Source organism: Blennius ocellaris (assembly GCF_963422515.1).
Source record: "Blennius ocellaris genome assembly, chromosome: 15".
Taxonomy (NCBI): domain Eukaryota; kingdom Metazoa; phylum Chordata; class Actinopteri; order Blenniiformes; family Blenniidae; genus Blennius; species Blennius ocellaris.
This window is the reverse complement of record NC_137664.1, coordinates 896,162-920,392: the sequence shown is the minus strand read 5'-3', so window position 1 is coordinate 920,392 and position 24,231 is coordinate 896,162. Positions and strand designations below refer to the sequence as shown.

The 24,231-nt window shown below is 46.1% G+C and overlaps 1 protein-coding gene across 1 annotated transcript; it reads right to left on the bottom strand.

The window, feature by feature from the left end:
• Positions 1–14: 14 nt before the first annotated feature.
• On the bottom strand, positions 15–23,579 carry aff1 (AF4/FMR2 family, member 1). The gene is given in 20 exon segments (XM_080509649.1): positions 15–1,419; positions 2,778–2,905; positions 3,454–3,485; positions 3,600–3,693; positions 4,453–4,524; positions 4,595–4,731; positions 6,239–6,302; positions 6,962–7,059; positions 7,154–7,352; positions 7,440–7,525; positions 8,249–9,238; positions 9,314–9,401; positions 10,238–10,295; positions 10,912–10,945; positions 12,739–12,825; positions 13,143–13,184; positions 18,237–18,785; positions 18,788–19,051; positions 20,643–20,763; positions 23,439–23,579. Coding segments are annotated over 20 exon segments (3,282 nt in total). The 5' UTR covers positions 23,456–23,579; the 3' UTR covers positions 15–1,297.
• Between the last annotated feature and the right edge of the window lie 652 nt (positions 23,580–24,231).

Genomic DNA, 24,231 nt, shown 5'->3' with positions numbered 1-24,231 from the left:
ACAAAACCAGTACGAACTTGTTTTTTTGACGATCATTTGGTTCTACCAGATTGGGTTCTTGAAGAACAAACGAGAACAAGCTAACGTCGTTTCCAGTCTTTATTCTCCTCCTTTACATTTGTCACAAAACGAGGAAACACTTTTTTCCCCAGTAAATCAGTATTAGTGCAGAAGAACTCAAAGGTTCCGCACCGAGAACAAAACGAGGGACGAAGCCAGAAGAACCCGGCGGCTCATTTTTTTTTTACAGTTTGGCTTCATGTGCAGCTTCCCGCCAACGTAAACAACAACAAACCAACAACAAATCAATCGCCGGTGAGAGAAACTACAGAGGAACGCCGGCGGTTCCCCCGCTGAGCCCTTTGGTTCTACTTTAGTTCCTACGTTCTCGTCTAACAAAACTCTTTATTGCTTCAAGTCAAACTGGTCGTAAACAAAACGCTCGCCACCAGGGGGCGACGCCCACTTCAAGTGTGACAAACAGAAATTCCTTCAGCTGAAACTTTAAAGCGACGCGAAACCGACGACGAACCGAAACGTCGAGGTTGGAACTCCTTTTCCATTAACGGACGACGGAGGATCGCTAAACGCCGGAACCGTTCGGTGACGTCACGCAATCGTTTCTTCTGACGACCAAGTGAAGAAACGGAATCGGCGAAAGCGTCCGATCCCTGAATCCTTCGTCTTTTTGCTTTTCGCCTTTCAAATTAATTTTTTTTTTCGTAACGTAACAAGAGACGACGTGAACATTACGAGCAAATCTTTACCTTTGATTGTTCGATAGCACTTTGATCTTTTTTTTTACAATTCTAATTTTGAAACATAAAAAAAAAAAAAGAAATCCGACTTGGTGACGTCTTGAAATTCATCACAGAAATGTTTTCTGGCACTTTGGTAAATAATTCAGCAACATAAATAAGATTTGTTTTCCTGAATAGTTCAGATTCTTCGGCAGTAAAATTAAACCACAAAACGCTTCAACTTGCCGTCGATCGAATGAAGCGAAATCTTTTCGCACTGGAAGAGAAACTTTAGAAGTATTAAATATTTACAAAAGTGTCGTCGAGTCAAAACGTCTCGTTTTCCCGGTCGCCGATCCGTCCTGATGTTTGACATCAAAGCTCCGTCCTGATGTTTGACATCAAAGCCGGTCGGCGGCCGTTTGTGCAAAAAAAAAAAAAAAAAAAAAAAATCAACCATGTCGTGAAGTGGAGGTCCGAGCTGCCAGCAGCATTGTGGGTAATCTGAGGTGGGCGGAGCCCCAGCGGGATTGTGGGTAATCTGAGGTGGGCGGAGCTCAGACCTTCAGGCTGTGGAGCCGCAGCCAGTGGACCCCCTGCCGGGTGTAGCGCACCAGAGAGCTCATCCCTGCCGAGAGACTCAGAGGACCGAGGACAGTGTCCAGCTCAGACAACAGACCTGCAGACAGACAGAGACAGACGAGGACACAGACATTGAAACACGTCAACGACTCCTCAAAGCAGCTGGAGTCTCTGGTTCGTCCTCCAGGAGACGAGCCAGAGACTCAAATGTTCTTCAGAAGCGTCACGTCGAGATCAAGACGAATCAAAGTGAGCAAAAAAACCACAATCGGCAGGAAGTGAGCAGGAAAACTGAAAATAAAAGTAAACGAACGGCTAAAAGTAGAAATCAGATAAAACACGAGTATACAAATTGTTGAAGTGGCGCCTGTTGTGTAAAAATACCAATACTAATAATACTAATAACTATAATTCTAATACTAATAATAATAATACTACTAATAATACCAATACTACTACTACTAACAGTACTAATACTACCAATACTAATAATAACAAGAAGGCTGTTGCTCAGCTAATCCCCCGCCGGAGGGCTTTATATTTTCTCACAAAGCAGCTCTAAGGCAGCACACTTGGTACACTAGAGGGTGTTCCATGGGTCCTAGTAGATCATTATGCAGAATCTGAAAGGTCTTCTTCATAAGCTATGTCAAAATACGTCCCCAGAGGCCAAAAGGTGTTTTTTATGCACTTAGTGACCCTGTGACCTGATATGCAAATTAGGTCCTGGTCACCATGGTGCCCCTTCTCCCCAGGTGGAGTGTCCATGTGTGAAGTTTGGTGACTGTGGGCCCAGGAACTGCTGAGAAATGAGGAGAAATGTTTATATGAAAATACATGTATTGTGCAACCATGACGAGCAAACTTCAGACCCTACCAATCTTCAAGGTCAAGGTCAGGTCACTTGGTGTACTGGAGGGTATCCCTGGAGTGTGTATCATGTGTGTATAACATTTCAGAGCCCTAGCTCAAAAACCTAGGCCTCCAGAGCCCAAAATGTGTTTTTAAGCACTGCGTGACCCTGTGACCTACTTAATATGCAAATTAGGTCAAGGTCACCATAGTATCCCTTCCCCCTCTGAGATGTATCCACATGTGAAGTTTGGTCACTGTGGGCCCAGGGGTTGCCAAGATATAGGTAGAAACGTTCGAACGGACGGACGTACGGGGACTGTTTCAAGATCCCCCTTCGGGACCTATCAGCCACGGCGGGGGATAATAATTCTAATACTACTACTAATAATAATACTACTAATGCTACTACTACTAATAATAATACCAGTAATTCTAATACTACTAATAATAATAATACCAGTAATTCTAATACTACTACTAACAATACTACTAATGCTACTACTATTAATAATAATACCAGTAATTCTAATACTACTAATAATAATAATACCAGTAATTCTAATACTACTAATAATAATACTACATGGACAGGTGTCTCACCGCTGCCCCCCCCCGCCAGCTCCTCCGCCTGCTCCCACAGGTCGTGAGCGCTGAGCACCAGGGTGGTGATGTTGACGTAGCTGAAGACCACCTGTTCCATGGACGGAGGGACGGGGGACGGCTGGTCCCTGCAGGACGGAGACATGAGACCCGGTCACGTGGATCCACAGACAAAACATGGAGGACGAGGCTCCGGAGGGACGACACTCTAGAGGGACGACTCTCCGGAGGGACGACGCTCCGGAGGGACGACGCCCCGGAGGGACGACTCTCCGGGGGACGAATCTCCGGAGGACGACGCCCCGGAGGGACGACGCCCCGGAGGGACGACTCTCTGGAGGCGACGAGGCTCCGGAGGGACGACTCTCCGGAGGGACGAGGCTCCGGAGGGACGAGGCTCCGGAGGGACGACTCTCCGGAGGGACGACTCTCCGGAGGGACGACGCCCCGGAGGGACGACGCCCCGGAGGGACGACGCTCCGGAGGCGACGAGGCTCCGGAGGGACGAGGCTCCGGAGGGACGACGCTCCGGAGGGACGACTCTCCGGAGGGACGACGCTCCGGAGGGACGACTCTCCGGAGGGACGACGCTCCGGAGGGACGACTCTCCGGAGGGACGACTCTCCGGAGGGACGACTCTCTGGAGGCGACGACTCTCCGGAGGACGAGGACTCACCTGGCAGGCTGGTGTGTCCCCGGAGCAGAAGCCTGATGAGAAACAAGAGCAGGTGAAGAAACGACGACAGGAAACATCTGGAGTACTTTAGTTACACTTATAGTGAAGTAATCTGTCAACGTCTGGAGTACTTTAGTTACACTTACAGCGAAGTACTCCGTCAACGTCTTGGAGTACTTTAGTGCAGTTTTGTGTTTGTGGCGGAACATGGCCATCTGCAGCAGGGACTGGCACTTCAGACTGCAGGACAACAGTACACAACGTTACACAACCGTACACAATGATACACAACAGTACACAACGTTCACACAACATTAACACACCAGTACACAACTTTTACACACCAGTACACAACATTTACACAACATTTATACACCAGTACACAATGTTTACACACCAGTACACAACATTTACACACCAGTACACAACATTTACACAACATTTATACACCAGTACACAATGTTTACACACCAGTACACAACGTTTACACACCAGTACACAACGTTTACACACCAGTACACAACATTTACACAACATTTACACACCAGTACACAACATTTACACAACATTAACACAGTACACAACATTTATACACCAGTACACAACATTATCACACTAATCACAACACTTGAACAACAAAACTTCAGTTTGTAAAGGAAAACGACAAACGACGTTCTTAACGACGCTGCTTCTCGTTAATAATCCCAAAGTAATCCTTACAAATGTAATCTGAGTAACTGACTTCATCAAGAGTAAACGTTTCACTACTTACTGGTCATTTCTTCATAAAGTACATCTCGTCATGATTCTACCAACCTGCCTGGTCGATCATGTCTAAAGTACTTTAACTCCCCAGTAGCAGTACTGCAGTACTGGGTAGAGACTCAGTACTGCAGTACTGGGTAGAGACTCAGTACTGCAGTACTGGGTAGAGACTCAGTACTGCAGTACTGGGTAGAGACTCAGTACTGCAGTACTGGGTAGAGACTGGTTTCTCACCAGAGAGCCAGGAAGTCGTTCTCCGAGGCAGAAGAGAAGGAGTCCAGCGAGTTCTTCAGCTTCAGGACGAACCTGCAGGAGGAAACGTTCAGCTGCCGGACGGTTCCACGCCGTCCTTGCCTCGAGGCCACGCCGTCCTTACCTGAGGAGCTCCAGCGTCTCGGCCAGCATGGTGTAGGAGGACATGGACACCTGAGGGTCCGTCTCCATGGCGACGGCGCTCTCCACGAAGAACATGGCGGCGTCCAGGTAGCTGAAGGCTTTGCTGAGCTTGTCTGACTGCAGAGCGACCGTCAGTCAGTCTGTAGTACTGTAATCAGTCTGTAGTACTGTAATCCGTCTGTAGTACTTTAATAACAAACTACTGACTCCAGAGTGGCGGCCAGTCAGTCTGTAGTACTGTAATCAGTCTGTAGTACTTTAATAAACTACTGACTGCAGAGCGACTGTCAGTCAGTCTGTAGTACTGTAATCAGTCTGTAGTACTTTAATAAACTACTGACTGCAGAGCGACTGTCAGTCAGTCTGTAGTACTGTAATCAGTCTGTAGTACTGTAATCCGTCTGTAGTACTTTAATAAACTACTGACTGCAGAGCGGCGGTCAGTCAGTCTGTAGTACTGTAATCAGTCTGTAGTACTTTAATAAACTACTGACTGCAGAGCGACTGTCAGTCAGTCTGTAGTACTGTAATCAGTCTGTAGTACTTTAATAAACTACTGACTGCAGAGCGACTGTCAGTCAGTCTGTAGTACTGTAATCAGTCTGTAGTACTTTAATAAACTACTGACTGCAGAGCGACTGTCAGTCAGTCTGTAGTACTGTAATCCGTCTGTAGTACTTTAATCCGTCTGTAGTACTTTAATAAACTACTGACTGCAGAGCGACTGTCAGTCAGTCTGTAGTACTGTAATCAGTCTGTAGTACTTTAATAAACTACTGACTGCAGAGCGACCGTCAGTCAGTCTGTAGTACTGTAATCAGTCTGTAGTACTGCAATCCGTCTGTAGTACTTTAATAAAGTACTGACTGCAGAGCGGCGGTCAGTCGGTCTGTAGTACTGCAATCAGTCTGCAGTACTTTAATAATAAACTACTGACTGCAGAGCGGCGGTCAGTCAGTCTGTAGTACTGTAATCAGTCTGTAGTACTTTAATAAACTACTGACTGCAGAGCGACTGTCAGTCAGTCTGTAGTACTGTAATCCGTCTGTAGTACTTTAATAAACTACTGACTGCAGAGCGGCGGTCAGTCCTTCTGTAGTACTGTAATCCGTCTGTAGTACTTTAATCCGTCTGTAGTACTTTAATAAACTACTGACTGCAGAGCGGCGGTCAGTCCGTCTGTAGTACTGTAATCCGTCTGTAGTACTGTAATCCATCTGTAGTACTGTAGTACTTTAATAAACTACTGACTGCAGAGCGACTGTCAGTCAGTCTGTAGTACTGTAATCCATCTGTAGTACTGTAGTACTTTAATAAACTACTGACTGCAGAGCGGCGGTCAGTCAGTCTGTAGTACTGTAATCAGTCTGTAGTACTGTAATCCGTCTGTAGTACTTTAATAACAAACTACTGACTCCAAAGTGGCGGTCAGTCAGTCTGTAGTACTTTAATCAGTCTGCAGTACTTCAATAACAAACTACTGACTGCAGAGTGGTGGTCAGTCAGTCTGTAGTACTGCAATCAGTCTGTAGTACTGTAATCCGTCTGTAGTACTTTAATAAACTACTGACTGCAGAGCGGCGGTCAGTCAGTCTGTAGTACTTCAATAACAAACAGGAAGTACCTCAGCGTCTGCTCTGTGCTTCAGCCTCTTGGCCTCCTTGATGTAGTGTTTCACTGGGTACTGCCTGCAGGACCACGTGGAGGAAAACTGCAGTCACTTAATACTACTTTATATTGTTATGTTGTGACCTCACGCAGTACTTTCTCACCACAAACTAGTACTTGTACTTGCAGCAACGAAATACGAGTTCGACTCCACAAGATTCTTATACTTTAGGACTTCGGTGCAGAAAAGACCGACAATAAAATAACAGAATTTTCTCAAAGCCTCTAAAACAAGTTCAGAACGACCATCGAGGTCAATGTGGTTTCTAGGTTCTAAAAGGAGGCCTCTGATTGGTCAATGTGGTTTCTAGGTTCTAAAAGGAGGCCTCTGATTGGTCAATGTGGTTTCTAGGTTGTAAAAGGAGGCCTCTGATTGGTCAATGTGGTTTCTAGGTTGTAAAAGGAGGCCTCTGATTGGTCAATGTGGTTTCTAGGTTTTAAAAGGAGGCCCCTGATTGGTCAATGTGGTTTCTAGGTTCTAAAAGGAGGCCCCTGATTGGTCAATGTGGTTTCTAGGTTCTAAAAGAAGGCCCCTGATTGGTCAATGTGGTTTCTAGGTTCTAAAAGGAGGCCTCTGATTGGTCAATGTGGTTTCTAGGTTCTAAAAGGAGGCCTCTGATTGGTTCCACCATCGGTACCAAAAAAACCTGTTCTAATCTCAGCGGCAGGTGCGTCTCACCTGTCGTCGGCCCGGAGCAGCGGCCGGGTGGTGAGGGCGTGGCCCAGGGGCCGGGGCGGCGACGGGGCGACGCCGCCGCTTCTCCCGGGCGGCTTCAGCTGAGGTCATAAAGCCCATTGCTGACGTTTGTTCCGACCAATCAGGAGGGTTTGAATGTAGCGGTGGTGGTGGGGGGGCGTGGCCAGTGTTTACCTGTCCACCCGCCGGGCGCTCCCGCCGTTTGCTCCCGTGTCTGCCGGAGGAGGCTCCGCCCCTCCTCGCCGTTTCCCCCGAGCCGCCAGCAGGGGGAGCTCCGCCCCTCGCCGTTTCCCCCGAACCGCCAGCAGGGGGGGCTCTGGGGGTTTTCTTCACCTTCTTCTTCGCCGTAGCTTCTGCTGGTTTGCTGGAGATTCTGAGGTAAGAGGAAGAAGCAGCAGAGCGCCACCATGAGGCGGGACGTCGATCCTCAAGCGAGACGGGACCGACGGAGGACACCTACCCTGGTTTCCGGGAAACAAGTGCTGAGGTGTCGTGGTTTTCCAGCCTCCGCTTCTTCGGCGGGGCGGAGGAACCGTCTCCGTCAACCTACAAGTCAAACACTTTAAATTAAAACAGAAGCAAGAGGAAGTTTTTCGTGGACGAGCCGGAACGCACGTTTCGGTCCGTGTACCTTCCGGGCCGTTCGATTTTCGTTTTGATGTCGGAGAACGACAAACCGGAAACCGTCCGATTTTCGTTTTTCGATTTGATATTGGGAAACGAAAAAAACGGAAATCGGATGGTTTCCGATGGTTTTCTTCGCTTGTTGGGAGGGTAAACAACGGCACATTGCGTTGCTGCCCCCTACAGGCTGACTGGAGGGGGCGTGCATTTCCACGATGAGGTTGGCGCAACCGTCCAAAGACATTTTAAGAAGTTTTAACAATTCAATTTATACGAGCGTATCAGAAAGATGGTGGGTGAACGTCAAGGCAGCCTGTAGGGGGCAGCAACGCAATGTGCCGTTGTTTACCCTCCCAACAAGCGAAGAAGAGACTCGACTTCCTGTTTTCCTGCAACTCAAACTTGAAATAAAGAATTACGGTCGGATTTTATTTCCCGATTTTTGTTTCAGAAACGCATATCGGGGAAACCGGAAACCATCCGATTTCCGTTTTTCAATTTTCAATTTAAAAGCCGGCTCGTCTCCCGTTTTTCGTTTCCCAATATCAAATCGAGAAACGAAAATCGGACGGTTTCCGGTTTTTCGTTCTCCGACATCAAAATGAAAATCGGACGGCCCGGAAGGTACACGGACTCGTTTCTCACGTTTGACATTTTATGCTTTTTGCTGGTTACGGTGCGATTGCCGGAGGTGGCCCCGCCCCCTCCGCCTCGCCCTCTGGGAGCCCCCTGGCGGGTGGTGGTGGAGGTGGTGGAGGAGGAGGAGGTGGGGGCCGGCGGGACCCTGCAGAGCAGCCTCAGGTTGATCTTCACCAGCAGAGAAAGAGGCTTCAAGTGCTTGGACGTGGTTTTCGGGGGCTTCCTGGTCCCGGCTCTGGATTTGCCGCGAGTCCCTCGGTGGGGAGACGCCGGGGCCGGCGTCCTGGGCGGAGCGGGACTGTGGGCGGAGCAGGAGCAGCGGTTTGGACGCGGGACGCCACACGATGGACACTGAGACGGCGGGAGCAGCGAGACCTCCGGGCCACACTGTCCTGCTGTCTTCTGCCTGCTCTGACCCAGCGGGGGGGCTTTAGTCCTCCTCGGGTCCGTCTGAGTCCCAGCTTTGTCCCCGAGGCTCTCCCCATGTCCAGCTTTGTCTCCGATGTTCTCCCCATGTCCAGAGTTGTCCCTGAGGCTCTCCCCATGTCCAGATTTGTCTCCGATGTTCTCCCCATGTCCAGATTTGTCCCTGAGGCTCTCCCCATGTCCAGATTTGTCCCTGAGGCTCTCCCCATGTCCAGCTTTCGTCTTCACCTTGGGTTTGTCTGTGGGACACGAGTCTTTTGTTGCGGCGGCCTCAGACTTCACGAGGCCCCTGCCTCCACCCGTCCCGGCAGAGACGGGTTTCCGGCGGCCGATCCGGCCGGGTTTGTCCCGAGGCCCGTCCCGGCGCTGCTGGGGAATGGAGGCGGCGGCAGAAGAGCGAGGCCTGGACGTGGCGGCGGGGACGACGGCCTCCGCGCCAGAGTGCTTGGAGCTCTGGGGGTGCAGCGGCGGTTTGTGGGCGGAGCCGTCTGCGCCGGAGGTCTGCCGGCTGGACCGGATCCAGTTCCCCAGCTGCCAGTCGGCGGCGCCCAGAACCGGCCCGGCAGCCGCCTGGAGCAACACAACACACAAACATGAAGGCTGCGCGGGACATCGCTGACACTGCAGCGCAGGAGGAGCTCCTACCTGTGGTTTAATAAAGGGGCGGAGCTCCTCGGCGGGGGCGTCGCTCTCCGACTCACTTCCTGTGCTGCTGTCTGAGTCGCTGGAGCTGCTGGACAGAGACTTGAATGAAATAATGGACTGGAAAGAAAGAAATCAAAGGTTTTGTCGTTCAGACATTGAAGATTAAAAAAAAGGGGGGGGGGGGGGGGGTGGGGGGAGCTGACTTAGGCCCCCCCCACACCAGGAACCTGGTGTTTCTGGCCTGTCGTCCACATGAGGCGGTTTTAGAAGTGTGAGAATAGTTTTTGTTTTTTGAACACGGGTCCCAGAGTGGGGGGGATTCTAAAACCCTGGCTCGTGATGATGTAATCCCCCCCCCCCCCCCCCCCCCCACCACGGTCTGTGATGTCATCAAATAACCACAACAATCAGGGACTACAAGCTACAGAAGCTACTGACACTAGCAGCAGGAGGAGCAACATAGACCTATAGAACTAGAAGCTACTGACGCTAGCAGCAGGAGGAGCAGGGCCATAGACCTATAGAACTAGAAGCTACTGATGATACCAAACAGGGCCATAAACCTATAGAACTAGAAGCTACTGACTATACCAGCAGGAGGAGCAGGGCCATAGACCTATAGAACTAGAAGCTACTGATGATACCAAACAGGGCCATAAACCTATAGAACTAGAAGCTACTGACACTAGCAGCAGGAGGAGCAGGGCCATAGACCTATAGAACTAGAAGCTACTGACGCTAGCAGCAGCAGGAGGAGCGGGGCCATAGACCTATAGAACTAGAAGCTACTGACGCTAGCAGCAGCAGTAGGAGCGGGGCCATAGACCTATAGAACTAGAGTTTTTTTTTCTTTGAATTGGATTCTTCATCCACTTCATTAAGCTCCGATACAGAAACGGTCCCCTTGAGGATCTCGGCACCTACTTCGAGGAAGGTTGTTGCTTGAGGTTGGACGAAAGCGAAGAGGAAGCGTCACGGCTTTCTGGAAACAAAACAGGAAAAGCAAAGCAAAGATGAGACAAAAAAAGAAATGTTCACACTGACGCAGGTTCCACACCGTCGGTCTAATAATACAAGAGTCCCTGCAGGACTGGACCGACTCAACTTCCTCAATGAACTTTGAATAGACAAATAGATCATAGAAATCAGATCAAAGTACAGTTGAACAGCAGGTTGGATCAGTAACGTCTTTATCTACATCGTTGGTTCTCAAACTAAAGCGTCAGTCGTCTCTTCAGATTGAACAGCCCGAGGTCAGTGCAGCTTAATGCTCGTCGTTTTGTGTCATGTGACGTCGGTCTGGCGATCTCATGACATGTAATGTGATTATTTCAGTTTATTCCAACAGTATTTTTCCACTGACGACAAATCCACAAAGTAGACACTTGAACACGAATCCCTTGAAGCCTGTTGAACTCCTCGTCTTCTCTTGAAAGAGAAGAGGAGGCGTTCAGATCAGAATCCGCCAGAGCTGATTTCACCTCGGCGGACTGACAACCTCCTTCACGTTCACACAGAGATTCTCTCGGTGTTCGTGAGCGACGGCTGAGTTCCCCCCGTGGGTCACGGTTTGTGTGGTTCCTTCCCTTCTTACTCACTTCGTCCCGGACCGGAGGAGAGACGCTCGGCTTCCTATAAAACAAGGGTCACCGGGTCAGACGGGTGCTGGAGCCACACTTCTTCTTCTGCTGAAGCTAAACCAGACTTTATTGACCAGAGTGGAAACTGATCTTGAACGAGGACGACCGTCGTGTCGGCGAGACCTTAGAACACCGCAGATGTTAAAGTACCCAGTAAATATCGGGTTGGAACGTCACTGCAGAACTTGGTCTCGTGTAAAAATAAACTTTCCTCTTCACTCTTTTTTCCACAAGATATTAATAGATAAAAATAAAGCACTTGATTTTTACAACTTGAGCTTTCTTTAACCCACTGCTTCTGTGTGACATAATCATAATCATAAGAATAAGAATAACAATAAAGGGTTAAATATTAACTCCTCTGTGTGACTGCAAACAAGTGTTCAAGCAACGAGGAACGCCGAGACAGTGCTGTGAGCAAGGTAGCAAGGCAGAGCAAGGTAGAGCACAGTAGAGCAAGGTAGAGCAAGGACGAGCACAGTAGAGCAAGCTAGAACATGTTAGAGCAAGGCAGAGTAAGGTAGAGCAAGGCAGAGCAAACTAGAGCACAGCAGAGTAAGGTAGAGCGTGGTAGAGCACGGCAGAGAATGGTAGAGCAAGGTAGAGCACGGTAGAGTAAGGCAGAGCAAACTAGAGCACAGTAGAGCACGGCAGAGTAAGGTAGACCACGGTAGAGCAAACTAAAGCACGGTAGAGCAAGGCAGAGCTCGATGGAGCAAGGACGAGCACGGCAGAGCAAGGACGAGCACGTTAGACCAAGGTAGAGAATGGTAGAGCAAGGTAGAGCCCGGTAAAGCAAGGCAGAGCAAGGCAGAGCAAGGTAGAACAAGGTAGAACAAGGTAGAGAATGGTAGAACAAGATAGAACAAGCGGGAGCAAGGTAGAACAAGGTAGAGCAAGGCAGAACAAGGTAGAGCAAGGTAGAGCAAGGCAGAGCAAGGCAGAGAATGGTAGAACAAGGTAGAGCAAGGTAGAACAAGGTAGAGCAAGGTAGAGAATGGTAGAGCAAGGTAGAGAATGGTAGAGCAAGGTAGAACAAGGTAGAGCATGGTAGAACAAGGTAGAGCAAGGTAGAGAATGGTAGAGAATGGTAGAGCAAGGTAGAACAAGGTAGAGAATGGTAGAGAATGGTAGAGCAAGGTAGAGCATGGTAGAACAAGGTAGAGCAAGGTAGAGAATGGTAGAGCAAGGTAGAACAGGGTAGAGCAAGGTAGAGAATGGTAGAGAATGGTAGAGCAAGGTAGAGCATGGTAGAACAAGGTAGAGCAAGGTAGAGCAAGGTAGAACAAGGTAGAGAATGGTAGAGAATGGTAGAGAATGGTAGAGCAAGGTAGAGCATGGTAGAACAAGGTAGAGCAAGGTAGAACAAGGTAGAACAAGGTAGAGAATGGTAGAGCAAGGTAGAACAGGGTAGAGCAAGGTAGAGAATGGTAGAGAATGGTAGAGCAAGGTAGAGCATGGTAGAACAAGGTAGAGCAAGGTAGAGCAAGGTAGAACAAGGTAGAGAATGGTAGAGCAAGGTAGAACAGGGTAGAGCAAGGTAGAGCAAGGTAGAACAGGGTAGAGCAAGGTAGAGCAAGGTAGAACAAGGTAGAACAAGGTAGAGAATGGTAGAGCAAGGCAGAGCAAGGTAGAACAAGGTAGAACAAGGTAGAGCAAGGTAGAGCAAGGTAGAGCAAGGTAGAGCAAGGTAGAGAATGGTAGAGAATGGTAGAGAATGGTAGAGCAAGGTAGAACATGGTAGAGCAAGGTAGAGCAAGGCAGAGCAGAGCCTGGAAGTCTCACCTTGACCGGGAACAGGAACCTGGAAGGTCGTCGGGTGTCGGGCGTGTGAAGAGCCGCCAGCAGGGGAGGCCACGACTCCGTCATTTCCTGTGGGCCGGAGCAGAAGGTGGTGATGAGACCATGAGACCATGAGGTCATGAGGCCATGAGACCATGAGACGACGAGACAATGAAGCAACGAGACGATGAGGCAACGAGGCAACGAGGCCATGTATGTGAGGCCACACCCGTAGTTTAAGACGAGAACTCTGGCTGCTTGAAGAGAACTTATATATACAATCATATAATAATAATTATATATAATCATTTTTGCAGGTTTGTTGACACGACCTGTCAAAGACAACAACAATAACGAAGCACTTGTCCTGCTTTGTCTTCATCGTGCAGGTGGAGACGAGGACTCACCCTCAGGATGTCCTCCACACGCTGAGCTTCATGTTCTCCGCCCTGTGGAGGAACAGGAGGACGTGGTCAACGTGTTGCAGAGACAGACGACGAAGACAAATACCGGGAGAACAATGTCGTCCCGCGTCGCGGCCACACTGGAACGTTAAACACACGACGCCACGGCGTCTAGACCGCTGACGAAATCCTCCGTGTCGGCAGGTAGAACCGAGGTTCAGGTCAACACTGGGTGTCGACACGCTTTTGTCTTCAGGTTCTCCTCCTGAAAGGACCGTTTGAGAGAACGTGAGACGGAACGGGCCTCCGGAGGAGTAACGGAACCTGCTGGGACTCCTCCATTGTTCTGCTCAGCGCTTATCAGAGGCCCCGGGTGCTACACCTGAGAGACGTGGAACCACACAGTCAAACACCTGAGAGACGTGGAACCACACAGTCAAACACCTGAGAGACGTGGAACCACACAGTCAAACACCTCAGAGACGTGGAACCACACAGTCAAACACCTCAGAGACGTGGAACCTCACAGTCAAACACCTGAGAGATGTAGAACCACACAGTCAAACACCTGAGAGATGTAGAACCACACAGTCAAACACCTGAGAGACGTGGAACCACACAGTCAAACACCTCAGTGGAACCACCTGCATGCACCTGCACGCACCTGTATGTACCTGCACGCACCTGCATGTACCTGCACGCACCTGCATGTACCTGCACGCACCTGTATGTACCTGCATGCACCTGCACACACCTGTATGTACCTGCACGCACCTGCACGTACCTGCACGCACCTGCACGTACCTGCACGCACCTGCACGCACCTGCATGCAGCTCAGCTCTGCAGGACGACATCACCCACCAACACGTCTCCAAACAACAAGCAAGAACCTTTGGTCACCTGAACTCATTGAAACGACCGGCGTCTCCATAAGGCGACGGCGAAAACAGAACGTGGAGAACAGCGTGTCGGTTCTACGCGCCACCGCAGGTTTGGCAGTTTTACTAAAAAACAAGCTAATCTACTGAGAACGTGACTAGTGATGAACACTGTGCTGCAGGTCTACGGTTCCTACAGGCAGATTTTTGAAAAGATTGACGGTTGCCTCGGTTTGCCAGACTGCTGGTTGTGTCAACAAGAGAGGTCACCGACCTCTGGGTCATGTGAGAGGCGGAACTAGTGACGGGAGATAGTTCCGGTGGCTCATAAAATCATGAGAAAGAGTCACAACGGTATTAATTTATCCTCCACAGAGACAATAGACACTGAAGAGTGAATGAATGGTTTGTTTCGGTTCCAGTTTCAGTAGAAGTGCAGTTGATGAATTGTTCATTGCTACAAGTTCACACCTGTGATGTTTCACTGTTTCCGCTATATTACTTGTAACCGAATTAGCCTGTCCCTTAAAAACCCGTGAGGTTCCCCAAAATATAATCAAATTTTAAAAAAGCAACTGGAGAAAGAAAAAAAAAAAAAAAACGTTCTCTCAACGTCGTCCTCGAACGTGCAAATACAAAACCTATATGTTCATATATTTTGATATAGGTTTTGAATATATGTGACATAGATCAAATTGGCCGTTTTCCTATATTTTATGTACATATACACATTTATGTGCATATATGCAGCATATATATTGTCATATGTGTGCATATATGCAGCATATATATTGTCATATATGCAGCATTTATGTGCATATATGCAGCATATATATAGTCATATGTGTGCATATATGCAGCATATATATTGTCATATATGCAGCATTTATGTGCATATGTGCAGCATATATATAGTCATATGTGTGCATATATGCAGCATATATATTGTCATATATGCAGCATTTATGTGCATATATGCAGCATATATATAGTCATATGTGTGCATATATGCAGCATATATATTGTCATATATGCAGCATTTATGTGCATATATATTGTCATATGTGTGCATATATGCAGCATATATATTGTCATATATGCAGCATTTATGTGCATATATGCAGCATATATATTGTCATATGTGTGCATATATGCAGCATATATATTGTCATATATGCAGCATTTATGTGCATATATGCAGCATATATATAGTCATATGTGTGCATATATGCAGCATATATATTGTCATATATGCAGCATTTATGTGCATAGATGCAGCATATATATAGTCATATGTGTGCATATATGCAGCATATATATTGTCATATATGCAGCATTTATGTGCATATATGCAGCATATATATAGTCATATGTGTGCATATATGCAGCATATATATTGTCATATATGCAGCATTTATGTGCATATATGCAGCATATATATAGTCATATGTGTGCATATATGCAGCATATATATTGTCATATATGCAGCATTTATGTGCATAGATGCAGCATATATATAGTCATATGTGTGCATATATGCAGCATATATATTGTCATATATGCAGCATTTATGTGCATATATGCAGCATATATATAGTCATATGTGTGCATATATGCAGCATATATATTGTCATATATGCAGCATTTATGTGCATATGATATTGTCATATGTGTGCATATATGCAGCATATATATTGTCATATATGCAGCATTTATGTGCATATATGCAGCATATATATTGTCATATGTGTGCATATATGCAGCATATATATTGTCATATATGCAGCATTTATGTGCATATATGCAGCATATATATAGTCATATGTGTGCATATATGCAGCATATATATTGTCATATATGCAGCATTTATGTGCATATGTGCAGCATATATATAGTCATATGTGTGCATATATGCAGCATATATATTGTCATATATGCAGCATTTATGTGCATATATGCAGCATATATATAGTCATATGTGTGCATATATGCAGCATATATATTGTCATATATGCAGCATTTATGTGCATATATATTGTCATATGTGTGCATATATGCAGCATATATATTGTCATATATGCAGCATTTATGTGCATATATGCAGCATATATATTGTCATATGTGTGCATATATGCAGCATATATATTGTCATATATGCAGCATTTATGTGCATATATGCAGCATATATATAGTCATATGTGTGCATATATGCAGCATATATATTGTCATATATGCAGCATTTATGTGCATAGATGCAGCATATATATAGTCATATGTGTGCATATATGCAGCATATATATTGTCATATATGCAGCATTTATGTGCATATATGCAGCATATATATAGTCATATGTGTGCATATATGCAGCATATATATTGTCATATATGCAGCATTTATGTGCATAGATGCAGCATATATATAGTCATATGTGTGCATATATGCAGCATATATATTGTCATATATGCAGCATTTATGTGCATAGATGCAGCATATATATAGTCATATGTGTGCATATATGCAGCATATATATTGTCATATATGCAGCATTTATGTGCATAGATGCAGCATATATATAGTCATATGTGTGCATATATGCAGCATATATATTGTCATATATGCAGCATTTATGTGCATATGTGCAGCATATATATAGTCATATGTGTGCATATATGCAGCATATATATTGTCATATATGCAGCATTTATGTGCATATATGCAGCATATATATAGTCATATGTGTGCATATATGCAGCATATATATTGTCATATATGCAGCATTTATGTGCATATATATTGTCATATATGCAGCATATATGTGCATATATGCAGCATATATATTGTCATATGTGTGCATATATGCAGCATATATATTGTCATATATGCAGCATTTATGTGCATATATGCAGCATATATATAGTCACTATGTGTGCATATATGCAGGCATATATATTGTCATATATGCAGCATTTATGTGCATATATGCAGCATATATATAGTCATATGTGTGCATATATGCAGCATATATATTGTCATATATGCAGCATTTATGTGCATAGATGCAGCATATATATAGTCATATGTGTGCATATATGCAGCATATATATTGTCATATATGCAGCATTTATGTGCATATATGCAGCATATATATAGTCATATGTGTGCATATATGCAGCATATATATTGTCATATATGCAGCATTTATGTGCATATGTGCAGCATATATATAGTCATATGTGTGCATATATGCAGCATATATATTGTCATATATGCAGCATTTATGTGCATAGATGCAGCATATATATAGTCATATGTGTGCATATATGCAGCATATATATTGTCATATATGCAGCATTTATGTGCATATATATTGTCATATGTGTGCATATATGCAGCATATATATTGTCATATATGCAGCATTTATGTGCATATATGCAGCATATATATTGTCATATGTGTGCATATATGCAGCATATATATTGTCATATATGCAGCATTTATGTGCATATATGGCAGCATATATATAGTCATATGTGTGCATATATGCAGCATATATAGTCATATATGCAGCATTTATGTGCATAGATGCAGCATATATATAGTCATATGTGTGCATATATGCAGCATATATATTGTCATATGTGTGCATATATGCAGCATATATATTGTCATATATGCAGCATTTATGTGCATATATGCAGCATATATATAGTCACATGTGTGCATATATGCAGCATATATATTGTCATATATGTGCATATATAGTCATATGTGCATATATGCAGCATATATGTCCATACAGGTTTCATATATGTGCATATATCCTCGTATAGGTTCTTTCCATGTGGGATTCCAGGGTATAAATCCCCCACGATGCACCGCTGGACTCCGAGGAGTCGTACTGACGGAGAAGGACGAGGAAAATATTGCTAAATCGACCCAATTGTACTGAAATCACGCGACAAGGGGCAGAATGTTGGCTAAACAGTCTTACGGGCCAGCGTTTCTGGGCAAAAGACAGACGGTAAGGCGTGTATGGCCACCGCTTCTGGAAACGCCTCTCCCCCCCCCCCCCCCCCTGGACGTAGCGCGACGCCGTACCGCCGCTAATAAGCTCACGAAGACTCACGATCACACGTACCTACCGTCCCTCCCGACCCCCCCCCCCCCCCCCCCCCCCCCCCCCCCCCCCCCCCCCCCCCCGAGACGACCGACTCACCTCCAGAGGTTGTGGCTTTGCGTCGTCTTCGCCCAGGTCGGACTTGCCGATCGTCTCCGCGGGGGGCGGGTAAGGCCCCGGCGACGGCGACGGCGACGGCTTCAGCTCCGGCGACTGGCTGGCCACCTGGTCCTGACCGTCCATGGGTCGCACGTAGGCGGTGGGCTTCTGGGTGGCGGCGGCGCAGGGCTGTTTGGACGCCAGCAGCGGGGGGAAGGTCTGCGAGGGTAGCGCCGCCGTCTTGTTGGCGTGAGAGGCGGCGGCGAGGGTCTTCGGGGGAGGACGGCTTCGCGTTCTGCGCGGCGACGTCTTCGGACCGTCGGGGCCGCCGCCCGTCAGAGGGTTCCTCGGCATCGGCGTCAGCGGCCGTACGGTCACCGGAATGTAAGGGCGGCGGCGGCGGCAGCGGCGGCTCGGCGTGGGGAGAAGCAGAAGACATTTCCGCGACGTCTGAAGGGACGTCACTCTTCGGGCCGAGCTCACCGCTCTGACCGAGGTCCGCGGAAGGCGCGGCGCTAGCGGAGGGTCGTCCTTCACGTTTAGCAGGAGAGGCGGCGGCGGCGGCGGCGCCGGACGCCTCGACGGGCCGAGAGGACGACGGGGACCGTCGGCGGTCCCGTCCGTCCCTCGGTGGGCGAGAGGCCGGGGGACGGCGGCTCCGTCGACCTGTCGGAGTTGGACGGACGCCGGTCCGGCTGTGAAGACGACCCAGAAGCGGGAAGCGGTAGAACCTCGGCGGGACCGGGACTGCTCACGTCCTCGTAGCTGCCCAACATCCGCCTGATCCGGTTGGACAGTTCGTCTCCTTTATGCACCTGCAGGAAAACAACAAAAACAAAAACGGTCCATCGATAAGACTTGACATGTTTGAATCGGAACGACTCTGGACGGAACGTCTCCAGTTCTCGGTGGCGTTTTGTCCCCAAATAGACGCCGTACGTCTTAACCTTCTTCTTTCTTTACCTTTTTTTATATTTTAATATTGCAAATTGTATTGTTGATATACAAATGCACCATATCTGTGGACGTCCACCTCCTATCAAAGGAAAACAAGGAAATAAACAAGAACTGGACTCGTCTAGAATCTTTCCGTTTATCACACAACATGTAAATTACACGTGAAAACCCTCATTTCAATAAACCCGTTTGCACTTGTGGCCAGTTAATGAGAATTTAAATAAAAAGAAAATGTCCTTTGAGCCAAAGAGCTTAAAAAAAAAAAACAAAGCTGCGACTTATAAATACATTTTAATTTAAACCCCTTTTATGGAAGAAAAACTGTGCCGTCAGATTCTGAATTCAAATTTCTAACATCGAAATCAGATTTAGAATTTTTAAAGTTGTCGAATTTCAAGTACGTGTCTTTTTTTTTTGCGTCTGATTTTTTTTTTTTTCAACATCTAAAAATATTCAGTGTGTAAAAAAAATCAAATTGTCTAAAACTTCAGCTGCAAAAAAATTCAGAACAGCAACTGAATTTTTAGACATATTGAATGTACATATACATATATTTATACATGTGCAAGTACACTATTACTATTGGTATTATTATTATTATAAGTATACCATTATTATTGGTATTACTTATATATATATTGTTGTATTATTGCTACCATTATTAGTAGTACTATACACGAGTATTATACACTATTTCACACTGTTATTATCTGTATTATTGTTATTATTATTATATAATACCTACTTCTAATGTCTCTGCACCTTACTATTTATTTATCTTGCTTTTATCTCCTGCTTATTTCTAAGTGCCCATGTTCCGTTCTGTGTTTTACTTTATGTCTTATACCCAGATATTTTTACTTTTATTACTATTCTATTGTATTTTATAATATTCGTATGTACCAGATTGCTGCGAGACAATTTCCCTACGGGGATGAATAAAGTAATTATCTATAAAAAAGTAAGATAAGTGTGTATACGTCTATATATAAACTGTTCTTTCCATTACAATGCAGGCTGTTTGTTTTATAGATACAAGGAGTGAAGCAACACGTACCTGTATTGATTTTATTTTATTTTATTGCTTTTTAAGCTTGTATTTATTCTTTTAAATTGTTTTATTCTTATTTGTAGTTTTTTTTTAATGCGTTTTTATTTTTATTTTATGGTTTTATACTTATTTAGTGTTGGACTGTTTAGTTTTTTTTTATGTGCAGCACTTTTGGAAACGCTTTGTTGTTAAAATGTGCGATATATATATATATAAATAAATAAATAAATAAATAAATAAGATTGTTTTATAGACATTACTGGATTTTTTTTTTTCTTTTTTTGGTTGTATTTGACCTGGATTGAAGATTTCTAATAAAAAAAAAAAAAAAAAAAAAAAAAAAGAAGAAACAAACAGACGCGTGTTAAATTCTCTCCGCCGCCACGCGAGTCCCCTACCTTGTACGGTTCCCCAAAGACGGGGAAATCCTCCGGGCTGAAGTCGCTGCCTTGGCTGGTTTCCTGGTTCCTCTGTTCCCGCGCCTGCAGGCGGAGACGGTTCCTGTCCTCATGGTGGACGCTGACCCAACACACGCACACGCACACACACACACACACACACACGCGTATCCAATCAACACCAACCGGACAATACCAATCATCTAGTCTGTCCTGAAGACGCCAGCGAATTCAGGCGCTGCTTAATTCATTGCTTCCTGCCTGAGGCGGATCCACCGGTGGCACCGGTGTAGATTGTCCCCCCCCCCCACCCCCCACCCCCCCGGGAGGGGGGGTGGGGGGTGGGGGGGGGGGACAATCTACACCGGTGCCTTGAGAGTTCCCCCACACCTCTCACATCTGTTCCGTCTCGTCCCCGAAGAATCTTCAAATGTACAACTACAGACCCAGATATCCCGTGTATATTGCAAATATATCTCGTCTGCTTTATTTTGGCGGAGCAGGAAGACGCCGTCCCACTGGGACCGGGTCCCGCCGAAGCCTCGTCTATTTGCGGCGGCGGCGACGACGACGACGCGGTCTATATTTTGACATTACGCATCGGTACTCCCTAAAATACAGGGCTGGCCGTGCCCCCCCCCCCGCCCCCCGCCCCCCCGACATCCCCCCCGCTGGGACGCGTCCATGGAAACAGGTGGAGCGGCACAGATTTGGGAGGATGCCAAACAGACGGGCGCTGCAGAGACTCGTCATTTGGTCCCGTTTCCCACTGAACACAACACCCAGAGAGCCGCACGCATTTTATTTTGACAGTCCCACAGGAAGACCATGCCAGGAGGACACGACACACAAAACCTTCTTCACTGCTGGTTGACAACTTACAACTAATAAACTAAACTACATGAACTAAGCAACAAAAACACAATTATTACCCCCAATAATTACATTTAAAACACCACAAACAGAAACTCCCATAATGCATTGCAGCTCTCAGCTCCTTTATCGCTACACATTATTAAAATGGAAGATAAATGTGGAGATGTGGATTGTTAGAACCATGAGTGTGATGGTGTGTCTTTAATGTCCTGTAGTTGTTGTGGAATTCACTAGAATGTTCCGTCACTCTCAACAAGTCTGCAATGAACCTCCTGGAACTGTGGGCTTTTACTGTGAAAGGTACAGGAAGCTCCCAGCTTCAGACACCAGTTGAGCCGCGATTCTACGTTCTTCATCCATTATTGTTGTAATGACGTCACATCGCTGCGTCGTTCACGACCCTACATTTTCCCATAGATGGGCGTGTGTGTGTGTGGGGGGCGGAGCCAGTCCAGCTCACACAGACACAGCAGATTCTGAATGTAGCTCCTCGGATCTGATGTTCTAATGGAGGAGAGTCAAGGAGGAGCTGGAAACTTTGAATACAAGGTTACAATTCCTCCACAGGGTAGACCTTTCCCTCGGCTTTAAAACGAGGTATTACTTGTGTCGCCACGCGGACTAGCAAGCGAGCTAACAATGTTTTTGCGGATTTTCTAGCCTGGGGTCTTTACGTTCAGCAGGAGCAGGAGACCTCTCCAAGATGGCGGCCCCTTGTCAACACTTCCTTCATGCACCAGTAAACCAAGATGGCCGCCCAGTACTGGTTTGCCTGGCGGTCGTGTTCTAGTTTAATCCTCCAGACCAGTAGTTTACTAGTTGAGACTCCCTCTGATTCCTCTTCAGTCCATGTTAATGTCAAGTTCTCTCCCGTTTGTTCACGTGTCGTGTGGTTTCACTGCAAAAACAAGCAACAGCGCCCTCCAGTGGTGTGGCAGACTCCCTACATGGCGTCAGTGCCTCTGCAGTGGAAATTAAACACCCCTTCTCTTTTTTTTTTTTTAAGATTGATGTCGTCACGTGAAACATTGTCGTCTAAACGGGACCTTAATATAAAAGTAAAATAATATTTACATGTGAATTCGTGTGTTCTGCAGCAGGTTGCACTGACATGAAGGTAAAAAGTACGGTGGCCCTGAAGTGCAAACCACAACAACAAATCAGGAACCACAACAACAAATCATTAAACACAACAACAAATTGAAATACTGTTGTGTTTTTTCATTTGTTGTTGCGTTTTTCAAGATTTGTTGTTGTGTTTGTCAAGATTTGTTGTTGTGTTTTTCAATTTTTTGTTGCGTTTAATGATTTTTTGTTGCGTTTAATGATTTGTTGTTGCGTTTAATGATTTGTTGTTGTGTTTTTCAATTTTTTGCTGCGTTTAATGATTTGTTGTTGTGTTTAATGATTTGTTGTTGTGTTTAATGATTTGTTGTTGTGTTTAATGATTTGTTGTTGTGTTTTTTAATATGCTGTTGTGTTTTTCAATTTGCTGTTGTGTTTAGTGAGTTGTTGTTGTGATTTGCACTTCAGGACCACCGTAAAAAAAAGAGTTTAAAACAAACGTTAAACACACTTTTCACGTTTCCGTGATTACCTAACCCCCCCCCCCCCCTCCTCCCCTCCTCCTCCCCCCCGCTGAGCAGCTGCTGGGAGTCACTGCTTCCAGCTGATCCCAGTTCCTCCACACAACAACCACCAACTGCTCACTTTCACACGCGAGCAAACGACTAATAGTCTTTTTTTTATTTTCTCAAAACTTTCAGACTTTCCTCGAACTTGACACCTCCTCCGGGGCCAATTAACTCCCGACGGTCGCTGCCGCTGGGAGGCTACGGCTAGCGGCTACTAGCACCGTGTGTGTGCGTGTGTGTAGAAGTGTGTATAAACGCGCGCGTGTAGAAGTGTGTGTCCGCTTACCTCGGCTGAGTGGCCATAGTCTCGTTCTGTCACAGCCACCGGGTCGGTTGTCCTGCCGCGCCGAGCCGCTCCTCCCGCCGCGTCACATTGTTGACCAGCGGAGGTGATTTAATCAGTTTAAAGGGTCTCTCGCTCGCTCTCTCTCTCTCTCTCTCTCACTCTCTCTGCGCGTGCGCGTCAAGTGTCGTCCTGTGCGCGCGCGCGCTCGTGTTGGGCCGGTCCCTCGCTGGCCGGTTCTACTCCGCGGGGACCAACCGGCGGTTCAAAACTCTCGCTTTTCCCAGGAAGATGCCGTGTCCGTGTTTTTGGGGAATAAACGTAAAGTGAATCCGACAAGAAGTTTAATTTAGTTCCTCTACTTTTCTTTTTCCCGCTTCAAGACAGTTTAGAGAAACTTCTCACTCCACCCCCCCCCCGGGTCTGACATGGTACAGTCTGTGTTTATGTTCTACATTATGAACCCCGTTGAAAGTATTTAAAACGCTGGGAAATCCACTTATTTTCGTCTCGATTCTGTTAATTTTAACACTTGTGTTTTTATATTTGTCACCAGACGGTATGTACATATTAATATTTAATCTCACCCTGTCTTATTTGATATTTAAATTTATTTTCTATGCATTATGTGTGGAGAGTGCTTTAGAATAATATATCTATTATATTCTATTCTATTCTATACACATGTACAGGTAGCTCACATTTAAGAGAAACAACAATTCAGGAAGTCGTGTTGAAATTTACAAATACTAACAGAATTTTTTGGGTTCTTTTCAAGAGGGATTGAATCAAACAT